The 19,975-nt window shown below is 39.8% G+C and overlaps 1 protein-coding gene across 7 annotated transcripts in view; it reads left to right on the top strand.

Moving 5' to 3' along the window:
- crebbpb (CREB binding lysine acetyltransferase b) overlaps nt 1–19,975 on the top strand; it is a 153,755-nt gene that overhangs the window by 53,974 nt on the left and 79,806 nt on the right. For all 7 annotated transcript variants that reach the window (XR_013500682.1, XM_078240494.1, XM_078240493.1 and 4 more), the window contains exons 10-13: nt 6,386–6,581; nt 9,776–9,838; nt 16,890–17,014; nt 18,451–18,636. Coding sequence is in view for 6 of the 7 variants with exons in the window: in XM_078240494.1 (XP_078096620.1) it covers nt 6,386–6,581; nt 9,776–9,838; nt 16,890–17,014; nt 18,451–18,636 (570 nt within the window). In the remaining variant the exon portion in view is untranslated. The remainder of the gene's footprint in view (nt 1–6,385; nt 6,582–9,775; nt 9,839–16,889; nt 17,015–18,450; nt 18,637–19,975) is intronic.

The following is a 19,975-nucleotide window of genomic DNA, read 5'->3' as shown; positions in this document are numbered from 1 at the left end:
TTCATAACTGATGCACAGCTGTCCATCAGTATCAAGAAAGAGGTTAATATTTTGCGTGGAGAATTTTAACAAAAGGTTCTGCCTGAAAGATTAACTTAAACTGTACTCATATACTCAAAGATCTGTTGGGGCAGTTCTAAAGCTGTTAATTAGGGGAGACATTTTTTTTCAATGCAACAGTAAGCAGAGTATGGCCACTTAACTGAAGGATGAGACCCTCAGCTCTTGGTCCTCAGACTAATCATATGCAATGCCCTTCATAAACTCTGCTCTTTGTTATTACAACAAGATTAAATGATTTAGATTTAATTATTTGAGGTTATGTTCTTGGACTCAAAGGACTCGCCTCATTTTGGAGTTAGATGGCTCGCCTGACCTGCAAAGAAGATTCAGTGGTCTAAGGAGTTCACATCTGTTGTGGTGGCACAGCGGTTAGCACTGCTGCCTCACAGCACCAGGGACCTGGGTTCAATTCTGGCCTCAGGTCACTGTCTGTGTGGAGTTTGCATGTTCTCCCCATGTCTGCATGGGTTTCCTCTGGGTGCTCCAGTTTCCTCCACAGTCCAAAGATTTACAGGTTAGGTTGGCCATGCTAAATTGCCCCTTAGTGTCCGGGAGATTTGAAGGGTAACTATAAGGGGTTACGGGAATAGGACCTGGGTGGGCTTGTTGTCAGTGCAGGCACGATGGGCCAAATGGCCGCCTTCTGCATAGTAGATTCTGTGTTTCTGTGATCTCCAGTTTCTATCTTTCTTTGAGGTGCCCAGCTAAGACTAATCAATATCATAGTGTTCTGGTTGATCCAAGTGAGCACTCTGCTTTGCTTTGTATTCCCATTCATGGGAAGCTTGACGAATGATGTGATGTGAACTAAATCATTTAATCATGTTGTAATAACAAAGAGCGGGGTTTCTGAAGTGTACAAGGGCATTGCATATAATTAGTCTGAGGACCAAGAGCTGAGGGTCTCATCCTTCAGTTAAGTGGCCATACTCCGCTTACTGTTGCATTGAACAAAAATGTGTCTCCTAATTAACAGCTTTAGTGTGACTCCCTGCTTAATTTTTGACAGTATTTACTAATACCTACAGGTACAATCAAACTGATTCTGTTATTCCAAGAACTGATGTAGTTAACGCTAGGGCTAGCCTATGTATAAATGACTTAATTAAGCCTCATTGGGATCACATGCATACTGAAGATGTTGTTAGGGATGTGGAATTAACCAGGAACTTTAGTTTATTTAAAATGACCACTCCTGTAATACCTGTGTCCTGAAGACTTACTTACCTTGTTTCATCCTTTGAGTTTTCTTTTTGATTAAGTTGTGATCAGTAACATGTGGTTGGTAGAAACCTGTTGTATACCATGGCTACTTGGTTGTCTAAGATGAATGGAAGTAATTCCTTCTTCCCTAAAACTAGTGTAGGTTGTTTGTGTGAAAACCTGTTTGACTTTTGCTTTATTTCCCACCCCCAAACATGCTGACAAAATGAACACAATTTGGCAGCAGAGAGTAAGTTAGATTCATTTTGTTAAAGATAAATAAATATTTTTCAGTGCTTAGCAGAATCTTGAAATTTCAGTTTAATTTTCTTTAAATCCTAAAGTTGTAATACATGCAACAAGTACAAATTCTCTCCTTTGGAAATAAATGCCACACCCCTCACTAGTATATAAAATTCTGTGAGATAACATCCCAGTCACTGACAGGTTTGGAACTGGAAGTGATGAAAGCCCTTGTCAATTTTCAAAATGTGCACATATTCCCTTTGTAACATGCAAAAGTGGTTTCAGTTTGATTCGAGATAATCGTTTTGAAGTTCAGAAATGAAATGAGTTGGTGAGTAGTTGAATTCGTAGCCAATGCAAAATACTGCTCGTGCTAAAAATCTGAAAAGAACAGAAACTTTAGAAACACAGCCAGTCAGGATGCGACTGGAGAGAGAAGCAGATTCTGCTTTGGAAGGAATGCAATGATGGTTCACTGGACTGATTGCTGAGATGAAAGTGTTGTCCTTTGAGAAGAGCTTGATTAGAATGGGCCTATATTCTCTAGAGTTTAGAAAAATGAAAGATAATCTCATTGAAAAATGCAATATTCTTGAGGGGCTTCACAGGTAGATGCTGGGACAAAGTTTTCCTTAGCTGAAGAGTGCAGAACCAGGTGTGCTCTGAGTAAGGGATACAAACATATATACAAGCGAATTGGGAGCAGGAGTAGGCCACTCAGCCTGCTCCACCATTCTGTAAGATCATTGCTGATCTGATTGCAATCTCAACTTCAATAACCTCGATAACTTTTCACCCCTTGCTTATCAAGTATCTGTCTACCACGACCTTAAAAATATTTAAAGACTCTGCTTTCACTGCCTTTTGAGGAAGAGAATTCCAAAGACACTCGACCCTCAGAACTATTTTCTCCTCATCTCTGTCCTAAATGGACAATCCCTTATTTTTAAACAGTGGCCCTGAGTTCTAGATTCACCCATGAGAGAAAACATCCTCTCCACATCGACTCTGCCAAGACCCTTCAAGATCTTGTACGTTTCATTCAAGGTGCCTCATCCAACTTAGCCTAACCAACTTTTCCTCAAGACAATTCTCCCAATCCTTGATATTAGTTTAGTAAACCTTCTCTGAGCTGTTTCCAACACATTCACATCCTTTCTTAAATAAGGAGACCAATACTGTGCACAGTACTTCAATGTGGTCTCACTAATGCACTGTACAATTGAAGCATTCAATTCCCTTCGCAATAAATGATAACATTCTATTAGCTTCCAAATTGCTTGCTGAACCTACATACAGCCTTTTGTGATTCATGCATCAGCACACCTATAATCCCTCTGCGCCTCAGAGCTCTGCAATCTTTCACCATTTAGATATTGTTTCTTAATTTTCCTGTTTAAAATGGACAATTTCCTACTTTCCTACATTATACTGCATTTGCCCACCTTTGCCCACTCACTTGACCTATCGGTATTTTTGTAGCCTCCTTATGTCCTCTTCACATCTTATTACCCTACCTATGTTTGTGTCATCAGAAAATCTAGCAACCATACCTTCGGTCCCTTCATCCAGGTCATTTATATTAAACTCTAAAAAGTTGAGGTCCCATCCCAGATTCCTGTGACACTCCACGTTTTACATCTTGATGACCAGTAAAATGGATTGACCATTTAGGACTGAGATGAGCAGTGTCTTGGCTTAAACAAATGTGATCTGTGAAATCATCTACTCTATATGACATGAATGCTCTGTTGTTGGGTATATTCAAGACTGGAATGATAGATTTTTAGGGTACTAAGGGAATCAAAAGATTTGGGATAGTGCAGGAAGCTGGAGTTGAGGTTTAAGGTGCACAATAGAGTTGAATGGCCTACTTCTTTTTAATGTTCCAATGTTTTATTTTTCCAAGCTTAATTTATGGCATTAATATTGCAGGCCAGGAAATTGAAATCTTTAGTTCCATGATTTGTCTTAAACGCTCCAGAAATTTGCTGATTTATGCTTAAATTCCATTTCAGTTTGCTCATATTTTGTATATTAGCATTAAAGTTGTAGTTTGGGGCATGCTGTCCATTATAGTCAAGAGAATGGTAGTAATTTATCTTGCATTTACATTGGGCCTGGAGAGTGTTTGTCCAGTGTTTTAATTTAGGCTTTAAATTGATTTTTTAAATATAATTTCGGGTGTAAGGAAATGGTTAATGTAAGCACAACACTAGGGGATCATTTACTTAAGTTTAGAATAAATACAAGTTGAATGGGTAGTTTCTAAAAGCTTAAAGTGTTCCTTGCCTGATTGGAGTAGAGGACATCTTAGTTTTGTCTCTTCAAGTCATTACCATGATGTACATCTCCAGAACACATTATATTCAAATGGAGTAGTTTACGTTAACTTTATAGGTGCTATGGCTTGCATGACTCAAATGTGGCTGTCCAAAAGCTATCATTATTTGAAATTGGGTAATTTCAGCTGTAACATTTCATCGGTTTCCTCTTCAAATACTTCATTCTGATTAAAAGACAAATGTAATTGTGTTAAGGATAAGAGTTGATGGAAGTGTGTACAGTTCTGGTCACCCTATTTTAGAAAGAGTACAGAAGAGATTTACTAGGATGCTACCGGGACTTGATGATTTGAGTTATAAGGAGAGGCTGGATAGACTGGAACTTTTTTCTCTGGAGCATAGAAGGCTGAGGGGTGATCTTGTAGAGATCTATAAAATAATGAGGGGCATTGATTAGCTAGATAGTCAATATCTTTTCCCAAAGGTAGGGGAGTCTAAAACTAGAGGGCATAGGTTTAAGGTGAGAGGGGAGAGATACAAAAGTGTCCAGAGGGGCAATTTTTTTCACACACAGGGTGGTGAGTGTCTGGAACAAGCTGCCAGAGGTAGTAGTAGAGGCGGGAACAATTTTGTCTTTTAAAAAGCATTTAGACAGTTACATGGGTAAGATGGGTATAGAGGGATATGGGCCAAATGCAGGCAATTGGGACTAGCTTCGGGGTTTAAAAAAAAAGGGCAGCATGGACAAGTTGGGCCAAAGGGCATGTTTCCATGCTGTAAACCTCTATGACTCTATGATTTTAAATCTCAAATTCAGATAGAAAATGGTGGAAGAACATAACTGGTCCGTTTTTTTAAAAAATGGGTTACTGGAAACAGTATAATGAATAGTAATTCTTTCAGATACAGTCTGACCTGTTATGCATCACCTTCATTTTCTAGTTGTGTTTCTAATTTAGTTAATTAAGTCCTGAACACTAGTTTTAGTTGACCTTGAGATCCATGTGCTTCTGGAACAAAAAGTATTTAAAAAGTTTTCTCGGATGCATTAACCAACCTTTACCCATAAAATAAATGAGGCAACTCTGAACAGATATTCATATATTAATGTCCAGGTCGTTCCTCCTTTCCCCCTCTCATCATCCCATTCTCTCCTGTCCTTTAGCCTCCTCTCTAGAAAGCATTTCCTCTCCAGGAGATGGCTCATTTTGAGATATGATTCCACAGATTCCATAATCTCAGTCTAGTACTCATTTTTTCTCCGCGAGCTTTAGACTATTAGTGTCAGGCTAACTGACCACAACGGATATCAGAACCAAGCCTAATCCTCAATGCACTGATACAAAGATGTGTGCACTCATCTTTCTTCACTCTCCTCTTGTCCATTCCACCCCAGAAGTACTGATAGTAACTGTTAAGTCTCTGCAGGTGCCTCAGGTGAGCTCAGCAGAAACCAGGGGTTGAACACAAGCCTTTACCTACTGAACCTTTTGGAGTGCCTCTGTGTTTTCCTATCATATAATGTAATGGTAAAAAATGACTCCGTCTTCAGAAAACACAAATCCTTGCAGACGCTTAATCAGGAGTGTTATGTTGCATGTTGTAGAAGTTGTGCTAAATGAAGAGCACCTCACAATTTTTTGGAGTATGAACCTAGGCAGAGGAGTATTGAAAGGTTATTGGGATGGCCACTATTTAATATGATGCTTTAAATGGTTTCTCTAAAAATGAGGTGTGCACAAATAATTTGTGCTCCATTTTAACATTCCATTCACTTTGTTAGAAGATATCTACTTTATGGTGGTTTTAATCTTCTGGACTCTATGGTAGAATTCCAGTTCTACACTTTAGCTTAAGTTTTTGATATTCCTTATCTTATGTTCTTATGTATGTGGTATTCATTACCAAAAGATATATGGGAGGTGGGGGAAGCAAACCGAATTTACATTTGACCAGTAGTTTGGTTTTTCGGTTGTGGAACACCACAAAGCTCTATAATGTTTTTGAATATTAAAGCAAATGCTTGAAAAGTATTGCAGCACATGTCTGTTATGGGGCTGTGGAACAATTCTTCTGTTTTGGGAAATTTGGACATCCCTGGACCATAATTTTCTGCACATAATGTCAACAGGCAGAAAATCGCAGGCTGTGGGCACACTGTTTCTTGGTGTAGACATGCCCAGAAAATTCCCCTGGGATTTCAAGCATCAATGTGCTAATAGTTTTCCATTTCTATAAATTATGTTGTTTGCTGAAGGTCTCAAAAGTTTCCTCAACTTTTACAATTATCAATTCAACATCAAGCAATCATTGTGTTCTAATCCACAATCAGATCAATGTTGACCTTGATAAACAGCTAGTTGGTGGCAGGTGATATCTTTTCCAATGTATTGAGGTCAAGCTTCATTGAGGTTGATGCCTTTTAATTTATCTCCATCTCATCTCTCCCCATGACTTGAAAAACTCATCAGATCAGTAATATGCAAAGTAGAAAATAACAATCCAAGCAAAAAGAGCAGCTAGAATTGTAAACCAGTAATTGATAGGAACATTTATTAAGTCTTAATGTTCAATTTGCCTCCGTTTAGGATGAATACTATCACCTACTAGCAGAGAAGATTTACAAGATTCAAAAAGAGCTGGAGGAAAAAAGACGCTCACGGCTTCAAAAACAGCAACAGGGAATGTTGCCAAACCAGGGTACCTTGACAGGACCAGGTGGTCAGCCACCTGGCATGTCTCAGGCACCAGGTATGGCTCAGGTCCAGCCTGTCCGACCACCTAGTAAGTATATTTGCTGTGTGGTGAGCACAAGATCTTATTTCACTTACAAGGAATGCCAGTGTTCATAAAGCAAACACTTAAAGCTGGCAGTCAGCCTTGGATCAGTGGTAGCACTCTTGCATCAAGGGTCAAAAATTGTGGGTTCAAGCTCCATTCCAGAACTTGAGTACATAGTTTGGGCGAAAACTTCAGTGCAATACTGAGGGAGTGTTACATTGTCATATTTCGGATGATATTTTAAACCAACGCTGCCTGTCCTTTCAGGTAGATATAAACTATTCCAGAGCATTATTTGAAGATCGGGGGCATTCTCCAGGTGTCATGGCTGATATTTATCCCTTATCAACGTCATGAGAGCAGAAGGTTACTCATTCTTCAAGGATGTTATGCCATTCAGTTAAATCATGGCTGATATGTATCTCGATCCATTTACTCTGCTTTGTTCCATATTCCTTGCCACTCAAAAGTTTTAATTCTGGTCTTGGAAAATTTTAATTGAACCAATGCCATTTTGGGGAGTGAGCTTTAGATCTCTACTGCTCTTGTTGGAAAAGTTCTTCCTGATGACAGTTTTCAGTGGCTGAGCTTTCATTTTTAGATTGTGCACTCTTGTTCTGGTTATTGCTGTTTGTGCAAGCTTGCAATGTGCAAATTGATACCACATTTGCCTACGTTACAACAGTAACAGCATATTGGTGGTAAAGTACTCTCTCTCTCTCCTCTCTGTGTGTGTCTTTCTCCCTCAGCCAGTACCGGATTGAACTTGCATTTTTCACCATACTATTCATCTAGCCAATTGAGCTAGCCTGACTCCTTAGAGACGTCTTAAATTTGTGAAAGGTGCTGCAAAGTGGAATATGGTTGTATTTTGTCAAAATCAGTGATTAAATTTTTTAAAAATATTTTCTTCTCACTCCGTTTTCAGGACTTCCCTATAACTTTTGCCATTTCTCAATGAGCTCCAATTCCATTGATTCAAGTTCCCACACTACTCTCATAACCTGTTTATGTTTCTCAGCCTATATAAAAACAAGGGTGTGGCATTTTAATAGTTAAAAGCATTTTAAGATGCCAATTCTCAACTATGAACAGAGTATTCACAAGGGATTGTTCTGAATTTAAACATATATTGTTAACTATTTTAGCTTCAGGTACTAGCAGGTTTCTTATTCCCTTAAATAGCTGATATGATAGACCTTCAGTCATTGAAAGGACTTGAAAAACAAATTCAACACCAAATGAAATACAGAATCACTATGATAGGTGCTAGAAGAATACCTTTAAGGCACAGCAAAGCAACAGCAGTGAAATCTTGTACTGGAGTTGTACTTTCATGCAGTTTTTTGATCTGCAAGTCCAAAAATGTGGTTGTACTAGCTGGTGCCCCTTTGCCCCAATACTCATCCCAAGTGAATCTTTTATCTTTTTCCCCTCTGTTCCTAAGGACAGTGTCTCACTCAACTGTGTGGTTCCAACATACCAGCAACTCCTGGTACCTCTGACATTTTTAACTAACAGCTGAGAATTGCCAGGCTACTCTACCATGAGGACCATCACAGCCATCTGCAGTCATGTCATTGCTTCATTTCACATTTGTCCATGAAGTGTGTAGCAGAGGTGGTGGTGAACTGCTGCAGTGCATGTGGTGCCGTGCATCCACGGTTAGGGAGGAAGTTTCAGGAGTTTGACTCAACGACAGTGAAGGCACAGCGATATAGTTCCAAGTCAGGGTGTTGTGTGGCTTGAAGGGGAAACTTGCAGATGGTGATGTGCATGCTGCTCTGGTCCTTCTCGATGGTGGAGGTTGCAGGTTTGGAAGGTGCTATTGAAGAACTGATAAGTTGCTGTAGTGCATCTTGTGAATGGCCATTATGTGCCTGTGGATAGCAGGGTGCCGATAAAAGAGATGCAGCTATGTCTTGGGTGGTGCCAAGCTTCTTGACTATTGTTGGAGCTGCACTTATTCAGTCAGATGGAGAGTATTCTATCACACTCCGAACTTCTCAGTTGAAGTCATTTGCTAGCATGGAACCGTGACTGACTTCTCCCTTGTGCTAAGGACAGGGTGATGCATTTTTGAGAGCTTGCACCAAATATTTTTCTTGGGTTTAGAGTTGTAGGTACCTGCATAAGTAAATCCTATGACCTTGAGTTATTGCCCCCAAAATTTTTGTCGATATATTAAATTCCAGCAGTCAAACAGAACCACGTGAATGTGGTTTTATCATTTCCCTCAGCTTCCAATGGCAGTCTGGTAAATGGCTTCTAATGGCAACATATATGACATTAGACTGCAATAAATTGATCTGTGAATAGATAATGAACATTAAATATGAGCAGCAGAATCACAATATATTACAAACTTTAAAGTTTCTCCAGAACTAACACTCAACACAAAATAGTCTGAAAGTATAGTCCCACTATCACCTGGTATGAGGTCAGTTAGCCAAAATACCTTGAATTCAACTTTGAATTTTGGAAAGAACTGACGGAACTTTCAAATGATTGGCTGCTGAATTGCTGTGCAAGATAATGAGTGCATCTTTATGGAGCATCAGTGATCGAATAAGTATAGATGATGTATATTTCCATTCCAGTATTATTTCTAAAGAATGTCCTCTGTTGTTTAATCCAATTCCACCATTTTCCAAATAAATGAGCAATGAAACATGATTTAACAGATAGCGATCTTCATATTTTTTGAATCGAAACATCCTTCGCGCCCTGCCCTCTTGTCCTGCCACCCCACTTTAGGGAAAGAACATAAGTTGCCCTTTGAATCAGAAGGAACTGGAATCCTTAAAGACCGAATACAATTGGGAGAATAACTATTGCTGTTAAGACAGCACTGAAGGTCAGACCTGGAAAATTTCTTGACGGGTATTGCCCACATAAGGGAGCACATCCTTCCTGTGTGGAAGACGAAATATAGATAGCATTATTTGGCTTTCACATATTTACAAGCGATCTTTGCTTGGACTTCAGTTGAATCACCCAAGGGATTATTCTACAAAATTTCTCCCTCTTAAAGGTAACTGAGAAAAATCCTACACTATTTACCTGCATAGATGCCATTACTGATTTTTAGCCAGTGCTTTCCATTGAGTGATGTTTTACTGCTTCTGGTAGATGTTTTATATAAGATGTGATTTTGGGTATGTGTAATTCTGACAACAGTTATGTTTTGTTTTTAGATGGGCCCTTGTCTATGCCAAATGTGCCAAATCAGATCATAAATAGAATGCCAGGCTCTCAAGGCAAGTAAATGTTTCATAGTTTTTCCTATAAAATAAATAGCAAAATTCTTTGTATATTAAAATTGATGAATGGATCAAAATGTTCAATTTCGTAATACTCTGAGAACTTAGGTTCTGTCCTGGGAAAATACACTTATGAATGTCAATGTTTTTCTGCAGTACCTGTAGGCCTTCACAGCGTTAAAAATCTATCCCATATTGTTCAAGCACCCCAAAAAACTTCAATTCCACCTGTGATTAGTTTCCTGTGGTCGATGCTGGGATGTGCACTTTATAGGAATAGAAAGGAGTTATCTGGCCATGGAGCCTAATGCAGGAGACCATTGTCATCTAGGCTCAAACCTTCAGTATATTATATTACCTTTGTGAAAGCACAGCATAGATGGTTGGAAGGGAATCTAGTGTTGAAATGCCTGCCTGCTGAATTTTCAATGGATATAAAATCTTATGTGATCAACAAAAAAAAAATCATAAGTTTCTACCAATTGTTCGAAGATTGGGAACTTTTAAATGTAATTTTTTTACATTGCAGTTTAAGATTTTGCACACCTTGTGAAGTTAAAGGATTCTGTGTAAGTTAATATTTGGTTAGTATGTACTGACTGCCATTTATTTAAAATACCCAACACTAACCACTAATGCAGTTATTTTTTTTCATCCCCCTTTTCATAAATTCTCTCTTTTCAAATGATGTATGAACCTAAGGTCAATGTACCTTTCATCAGTATTCCTTCCTTTCCCTATGATAAAAATGACTTTAGTGGTAGGGCATTACAGTATGAGCTGTGGCTTGGATGAATGATTCTCTCGCTTCTGAGTCACAAGGTAATGGTTACAAATTCCATTTCAGAGACTTGAGCATAAACTCTGCACTAACAGCCCTGTGCAGTATGTACGGAGTGCTGCGTAGTCGTGAGTGTCCTCTTTCAGATGATGCATTAAATACTATAGTTTGTATGCTTTCTAAGGTAAATATCAAAGATCCCATGGTATTAATTCGCAGAAGAGCAGGAGATTTGCCCTGTAAGGTACCCCCAGTTAGCAATGATCATAACATGATTGAATTTTGCCAACTGCTAGGGGGAGAAAAGTGTGGTTTTAAGACTAATATTTTAAACTTAGAGCAATTTCGAAAGCATGAAAACGGTGCTGGCTGAAGTGACCTGTGAAGTTAGGTTCTGGCTCGCTCTGTAGAAGTGCAGTGACAGACATTTAAGAAGATATTTCGTAATACTTAGCACATATACATTCCAGTGAGAAGTACATACCAAATGGCAAGGATATACCATCTCTGCCTAACTAAGGAAGTTCAAGCTGGTGTCAAATTAAAAGCAAAGGCATACAATTCTGCAAAGATTAGTGACAGGTTAGAAGATTGGACAGAAAATAAAAAACAACAAAAAATTACCCCAAAAAACACAAGGGAGCAATGAAAGATGGATAGGTAGAAGTAAAAATGAGGTTCTACAGGTAGTTGAAAAGGAAAAGAATCCCACATCCAAAAGACGTGCTGGTTAGGTGCATTAGCCATGCTAAACTTTCCCTCAATGTACCCGAACAAGTGTCAGAGTGTGGCAACTAGGGGATTTTCACAGTAACTTCATTGCAGTGTTAATGTAGGCTACTTGTGATATTAATAAATAAACTTAAATAAGCATTTGGTCCTTGAGAGAGAGAGAGCCTGGGGAATTAATAAATAAAAATAAGGAAATGACAGATAAATTGACCTGATATTTGCGACTGTCTTCACTGCAAAAGACACAAATAAAATCCCAGAAATTCCCACTTTGGAAGGACAAATCAAAGTAGAACGTACAGGGTAAATGGTAGGACTCTGAAGAGTGCAGTTGAACAGAGAGATCTGGGAATACAGGTACAGAATTCCCTAAAAGTGACGTCACAGGTGGATAGGGTCGTAAAGAGTGCCTTTGGTACATTGGCCTTTATAAATCGGAGTATCGAGTATAAAAGTTGGAGTGTTATGGTAAGGTTATATAAGGCATTGGTGAGGCCGAATTTGGAGTGTTGTGTACAGTTTTGGTCACCTAGTTACAGGAAGGATGTAAATAAGATTGAAAGAGTGCAGAGAAGGTTCACAAGGATGTTGCCGGGACTTGAGAAGCTGAGTTACAGAGAGAGATTGAATAGGTTGGGACTTTATTCCCTGGAGCGTAGAAGATTGAGGGGAGATTTGATAGAGGTGTATAAGATTTTGATGGGTATAGATAGAGTGAATGCAAGCAGGCTTTTTCCGCTGAGGCTAGGGGAGAAAAAAACCAGAGGGCATGGGTTAAGGGTGAAAGGAGAAAAGTTTAAAGGGAATATTAGGGGGGGCTTCTTCACGCAGAGAGTGGTGGGAGTGTGGAATGAGCTGCCAGATAAAGTGGTAAATGCATTTAAGTGGTAAATGCATTTAAGAAAAACTTGGACGGGTTCATGGATGAGAGGGGTGTGGAGGGATATGGTCCAAGTGCAGGTCAGTGGGACTAGGCATAAAATGGTTCGGCACAGACAAGAAGGGCCAAAAGGCCTGTTTCTGAGCTGTAATTTTCTATGGTTCTAAATAATCGTAAATCAAGAGGTGAAAGTGATGGAGGAACTTAAAACAATCCTCAGGGAAAGGGTACTGAGAAAATGGAGCAGCACGGTGGCACAGTGGTTAGCACTGCTGCCTCACAGCGCCAGGGACTCGGGTTCAATTCCCAGCTTGGGTCACTGTCTGTGTGGAGTTTTCACGTTCTCCCCGTGTCTGCGTGGGTTTCCTCCGGGTGCTCCGGTTTCCTCCCACAGTCTGAAAGACGTGCTGGTTAGGTGCATTGACCCGAACAGGCGCCGGAGTGTGGCGACTAGGGGAATTTCACAGTAATTTCATTGCAGTGTTAATGTAAGCCTTACTTGTGACTAATAAACTTTAAAAATGATTAGAACTAAATTCTGACAAGTTCCCAGCCCCTGATGGACTTCATCCTAGAGTCTTAAAAGGAGTGGCTGCTGAGATAGTAGATTTTTTGGTTTTAATTTTCCAAAATTTCTGAGATTCTGGAAAGATCCCACAGATTAGAAAACAGTAAATATAACCCCTGCATTCAAGAAAGGAGGAAGGCAGAAAGGAAACTGCAGGCCACTTAGCCTAACATTTCTTGTAGGAAAATGGTGGAATCTATTATAAAGAAGGTTATTTCAGGGCACTTGGAAAATGTCAACGCAATCAGGCAGAGTCAACATGGTTTTCTGAAAGGGAAATTGTGTTTGACTAAGTTGTTAGTTTTTTTTAGGAAATAACAAGTAAAGCGGATGAAGCGGAAACCTGTAGATGTGGCGTACTTGGATTTCCAAAAAACATTTGACATCCAAGATCACTGAACAAAATAAAGGTGCATGGTGTGGGGGGGGGGGGGGGGGGGGGGGGAACATATTAGCGTGGATAGAGGATTGGTTAGTTAACTGGAAACAGAGTATGCATAAATGAGTCATTTTTTGGTTTGTAAGTTGTAATGAGTAGAGTGCCACAGGGATCAGGCTGGTGCCTCTATTTGCAGTCTGCATCAATGACTTGGATGAAGGGACCAAATATATTGTAGTTAAATTTGCTGATGTCACAAAGATAGGTAGGACAGTAAATTATGAAGTGGACATGAGTCTGCGAAGAGATATAGATAGGCTAAGTGAGTGGACAGAAATTAGTCAAATGGAATATAATGTGGGAAAATGTGAATTGTCCATTTTGGCTGAAAGAATAGAAAAGCAGAACATTATTGAAATGGAGAGATTGCAGAATTCTGCAGTACAGTGGAATCTGTCCGTCCTGATGCATGAAAAATAAAAGAGATTAGTATGCAAGTTTAGCCAATGATAAAGAAGGCAAATGGAATGTCGTCGTTTATTGCAAGGGGAATGGAATATAAGAGGGGCGTTTCTGCTAAAGTTGGACAGGGCGTTGTTGAGACAATCTAAATAAGATAAGGCTGAAGCATTTGCAACAGTCTTCAGCCAGAAGTTCCAAGTGGATAATCAATCTCTGCCTCCTCCTGAGGTCCCCAGTATCACAGATGTCAGTCGTCTTCACCCAATTCGATTTACTCCATGTGATATCAAGAAATGGCTGAAGGCACTGGATACTGCAAAGTCTATGGGGCCTGACAATATTCCAACAATAGCCCTGAAGACTTGTGCTCCAGAACCCGCCAGGCTCTTGGCTGTTCCAGTATAGCTACAACACTGGCATCTACCCAGCAATGTGGGAAATTGCCCAGGTACGACCCGTGCACGAGAAACAGGACAAATCCAACCCGGCCAATTACCACCCTCTCAGTCTACTCTTGATCTTCAGTAAAGTCATCAACAACTTTATTAAGTGGCACTCACTCAGCAATAACCTGCCCACTGACACTCAATTTGGGTTCCACCAAGGTCACTCAGCTCCTGACCTCATTGCAACCTTGGTTCAAACATGGACAAAAGAGCTTTAATGCCAGAGGTGAGGAGAGAGTGGCAGCATTTGACCCAGTTTGGCATCAAGGAGCCCCCCCACCCCCCATATCAACGTCCTAGGAGTCATAATTGACCAGAAACTGAACTGAACTAGCCATATAAATACTATGGCTCCCAGATCAGGTCAAAGGCTAGGAACCCTGCAGCTTGTAACTATCTCCTGAGCTCCCCAAAGCCTGTCCACCATCCGCAAGGCACGTCAGGAGTTTGATGGAATCCTCTCAACTAGCCTGACTGAGTGCTACTCCAACAACATTCAACATCATCCAGGATAAAGCAGCGTGCTTTATTGCTACCCCTTCCACAAACATTCAATCCCCCATCACCAATGAACAGTGGCAGCCATGTCTACCATCTATAAAATGCACTGCAGGAACTTGCCAAAGTTCCTTCAACTGCACCTTCCAAAGCCACAGCCACTACCTTCTAGGAGGACAAAGGCAGTGGCTACCTGGGAACATCACCAGTTGGAGATAACCCACCAAGTCACTCATCTTGAGTTGGAAATATATTGACATTCCTTTATACTGTCACTCGGTCAAAATCCTGGAATTCCCTCCCTAACAGCACTGTGGGTGTACCTATGCCTCGGGGATTGCAGCGGTTCAAGAAGGCAGCACACCATCACCTGAAGGGCAATAAATGTTGGCCTAGCCAGCAACATCCACATCCCGTAAATTAATATTTTTTAAAGTGTACAGCTTTTGGTCGTCTTATTTAAGAAAGGACACAATTGCATTAGAAGCAATTTAGAGAAGGTTTTGTGACTGATTCCTGGGATGAAGGGGTTACCGTATGTGGAAAGGCTGGCCTTTAGAGCCTTTGGAGTTTAGAAGAATAAGAGATGATCGTGAAACATACAAGATCCTGAAGGGACTTGACAAGGTGAATTCTGAAAACAATTTTGTCCTTGTGGGAGAGACTAGAACTGGGGGACACGTTTTAAAAGTAAGGGTTCCTCTATTAAGACAAAGGTGAGAAAATTTTGTTTTCTCTCAGAAGGTCATGAATTCACATTCCCAGAGGCAGGGTCATTGAACATTTTTAAGGCAGTGTTAGATATATTCTTGACTAACAAGGGAATCAAAGGGTATAAGGAGTGGTCAGAAAAGTGGAGTTGAAGCCACAATCAGATCAGCCATAATCTTATTAAATAGCTGAGCAGGCTTTAGGGGCTGAAAGGCCTACTCCAGCCCCTATATATATTTACATACATATGTATGTTCATATCCTGGTCAATATTTATTCTTCAAGCAATGTCACAAAAACAGATGATGTGGTCATTGTCAAATTGTTGTGTGTCGAAGCCTGCAGTGCACAAATTAGCTGCTGTACTTCCTACCTTACAACATTGATTACACTTCAATAAGTTCTTCATTAGCTGTCAAGTTCTTTGTAATCATAATGAAAATAGGAAAAAAGATTCTGATTTACACAGTGCTTTTCATCACCTCAGATCATTTCAAAATGATGCCTCTGAACACTACATGGCAAATTCTGTTGCCATTCTAGTGAACTGTGTAACCACAGCACAGACATATTTTGTTTATTTCATATTAACTGTGGGAGGCTCAGAACTACATTCAGTTCCCCTACCAGTTGAATTTGCCAAGAATCTTATTTTTGAAGCATACTGTCTTTAACAACTGGCTTTTACTTAAAAAGAATTAGAGTTGCCCTAATAACTGAGTTTATCCAGTCACTAACTATTACACAGGCTGTTAAGGTTATAGGATTGATTCCTGGTTTATGATGAGTTTGCTTATCTCAGCCACACCAGTGCTACAGTTGACCTCTGTGCCCCAAAGGTGATGAGGGAAAAAAAAATGGACTTTTATTCTTGACCACTATTCTGTAGTTCTCCATTGAAAATGTCTTATGTCTTCCTTTCCTCCTCTCCTTCTCCCTCAACAATTACAGCTTGCACTTAGGGTACCTTTAACATTGAAATGCTTTAGGACGTTTTATTAAAGGTGTAAGGAAAGCAAAGACAAGACAAATATAGAGATTAGGAGACATAACCAAAAGTTTGATTTGAAGAGGGTCTTGAGAGGAGGTGGACAAGATTGGGGGAAAAAAATTGCAGGTGGAGAATATTAAATGGTGAGTCACCTGTTTTTGTGTGGAGTCATTATGGCAGAAGGTGGCCATTTGGCCCATCAAATATATATTTAGGTTCAAGCTGTAAGAGAACGGCACTGTTGAAGATACGCAATATGTAACTTCTGCAAATAAAAGTTACCATATGAAGAAAGATTTGACTTTGGTGTTCTATCCTTCGCTCCCTGACTGTGCAAGTTTTGAAAGGGCTTAGGCAGGTGAAGACACAACCTCTAAAGGTGAGGTGAAAGGAGAGATGTACAAGAAATTGTTCACTGAAGAAACTACTGGAATGAACCAGAATTCTTAATTTGGTGTGACGTGGAATGCATTATTCTGGTGCTGTGTGTGGGGCACCAAAGCACCTCCCACCTTGCTGCAAAATCCATTGATGGGAAACTGAAAATTAAATTAGTAAAAGCTCCATTTTAGCTAATAAAAAAAGTGTTTGTTCTTTCAGGTATAAACCAGTTTGGTTCCATGTCATTGGGGAATGTGCAAATGCCGCAGGGGCCCATGGGTCCACGAGGAACACCTCCCATGAACCATAATGTACAGATGAGCACCATGGGAACTATTCCAACGGTAATTACCTTTCTGTTCAGCAATTCTATTGCTAATGAGACTAGAGAATCACCATTACTTCAAACATATTTACTAATGAGGAAAAGACCACAGATCTTAATGCAACATGTGTGCCAAATTTACAAGACATGTTGCCCAGTGGAAGTGGATTTTTAAAGTGTTGGAAATTGTACAATGCTCCACCTTCTGCATAATAGTAATTAAAGAAGCATATCACCTAATAAATGGATTTGAGATTCCCGGCTATCTAGTTGTCTTTCTACTTGGCATCAACCAGTGTCAATTTCTGCAGCCAAAGTTCCTTCAATATTTCAGTCTTGGCTGTGTCTTTCCTCTTGTAATGTATTCTAATATTACAGCCTGCAAGGTTCAATCTCCATGTTTAACTTATCAATAAAAGGTAGCATTGATGTACTTGTATAACATTTTCACATTGAAACATTTCAAAATATATTAATTTACAGGTAGATGCAACACCGCGCTGTGAATCAAAAATATCTGAGATTATCGTAGAAACCCTACAGTGTAGAAGGAGGCCATTGGCCATCAAGTCTGCACTGACTCTAGCAGAGCATCTTACTAAGGCCCTGTACCCGTAACCCCACATATTTACCTCACTAATCCTCCTAACGTACATATCTTGGGACACTAAATGGCAATTTTAGCATCGCCAATCCACCTAACCTGCACATCTTTAGACTGTGGGAGGAAGCTGGAGTACCCAGAGGAAACCCATGCAGACACGGGGAGAACGTGCAAACTTCACGCAGTCACCCAAGGCTGCAATCAAACCAGGTACCTGGCACTGAGGCAGCAGTGCTAACCACCGTGCTCCAGTGACGCTCAAGGGGGAGAGTAATCAGTTTTTTTTGCTGATGTTTATTGAGGAAGAGAAAATAATTGAAACCAGGTGGTGCTTCCCATTTATCCATTCTTCCCCTAGGCTCTTCCTTTACCTTAGTCCATTTGCCACTGGCTTTATGACCACCAGACTTGGTTATTCCAATGCTTTCCTGGCTCTCATCATCCAGCCTTCATATTATTTAGCTCATCCAAACCCTGCTGCTGATATCTACCACATCCTACCCCACATGCCCATCATCTTGTCCCCAATGATCTTTGTTGTCTAGTCCCCAAATGTCTCAAATTAAAGTTCTCATCCTAATAGAATTTATTATAATTATCTTAACTCCTGTTCTGTTGAATTGTTATTTTGCTAATAAAAATACTGCATTTTGGAGAAAGTATTAGTGGTATAAGTTGACATTGTTCATTATTAAGCTCTAGCTCCTTCATCTAACTCGTATCTTTTACATATCGGGTATGCGGAGCAAAATATCCAATTCTACTATGTCAAGGATCCTGTATAAATGTAATTTATGTCAGCTGTTTCTTATTTTCTAGTATGAATCGTAACACTATTTAATTTCTTCCAGATGGGAATGCCACCTTCCCGATTGCCACAGCCCCAGGGCATACTGGGAGTGCATGCCAACAACATTGGTCAGCCTCCTCCCCAGAACCAGTTTCTGAATCAGAACCAGTTCCCTGCAGCCTCTGGTGGAATGAATGTAAATAACGTGGGCATATCTCAAACTGCAAACCAACCTGGAATGAATCAGGTACACTTAGTGCATTAATTCAGGTGTTGGTGGTGTGACCTGAGGGAATGGCAGTAAGTGTAGTTCCCTGAGGTTTTCTTGTGTCATAACTTGCAACTAGAAATAAATGCGGTACGTTTAAAGCTGCATTATTGTCTCAGATTTTTAAAATTTTGTAGAAATAGCCATGAGTTTGAAAGGGGACAGGAAAACCTCTGAATATATTTTAACTGCTCTTAATTCATCAAATTAGTGGATTAATTTTTAGCTAAGTACTTATGCCAGCATCAAACCACTTTTACTGGGTCCGGAAGTTTATGCAAGTAAAATGCTATGTGCTTGAGTTGCTGGTCCTTAAGGTTTTGACAGAATGTTTCAAGGAGTTATTTTTGCTTTCATTTGGTGTCTTAAATGCAAAAAGGAGCAGGAATGTTGCACCACTAAAGTGATTCTGAGTCAGGACAAAGTAAATGTTTGAACAGGGGGGTATGAAATAAAAATGCTGGAAATACTCAGCAGATCTGGCAGTATCTATGGAGAGAAACATAGTTAACATTTTAGGTTGGTAACTTTCCATCAGAATTTTTTTGAAGAACCTGAAACATTAACTCTGTTACTTTTTCTCCAGATGCTGCCAGACCTGCTGAATATTTCAAGCAGCTGCAATATTTTGCTTTTGTAGGATTCTAATACAATTTGCTGGCTCAGAGCCATTACTTTCTTTGTTCCCGCCCCCATCCTTGACATCGACTCATTCATTCTAATTGAAGCTGAAGCATCAGAGAGTAGATAAAATACGAGATATGTAAGGCTGAGCACACTGTTTGGTCTGCTTCTTGGTATGTTCCAACTCCGACAAATATTCATGTTTAGATGAAACCCTTGCATTTTCCAGTTTCCTTTTAATTTGGGAACTCAAAATTTTGAAGTTTTGAAAATGTGCGACATCTAAAGCGGGTCAGGATTAAATTGCCAGTAGTGACCAGAAAATAAATCTGTCCTCCCAGGGTTAATTTATTTGGAGCTTTAGAACATGATGATGTAGTTGCTAAATGTGCATCCAAATTCAAGAGTGTCAGTATCCAATATAACTTTCAGCCAGATTTTTTTCAGATGCTTAAAATTCGTTGTTGCATGAACTGTCTAAAATGGCTTGAACGCTAAGTAGTGTATTGTTTTATTCAACATGCTGGAGTTGCATATTAAATAAACTATTGCCATTATGAAGCACCCTGACTGTGATATTGCCCCTTGTACATTTTTAAGACCTCTTCCATTTAAGACATAGACTTTATTTAAACTGCTGAGTTATTACCGTAAATATGTAAAGTGGCAGCAAACCCAAGAACTGACTTAGTGA

Source organism: Mustelus asterias, chromosome 23 (genome assembly GCF_964213995.1).
Source record: "Mustelus asterias chromosome 23, sMusAst1.hap1.1, whole genome shotgun sequence".
Taxonomy (NCBI): domain Eukaryota; kingdom Metazoa; phylum Chordata; class Chondrichthyes; order Carcharhiniformes; family Triakidae; genus Mustelus; species Mustelus asterias.
Note: the sequence above shows the minus strand (reverse complement) of the source record. Positions and strands in the feature narration are given on the sequence as shown.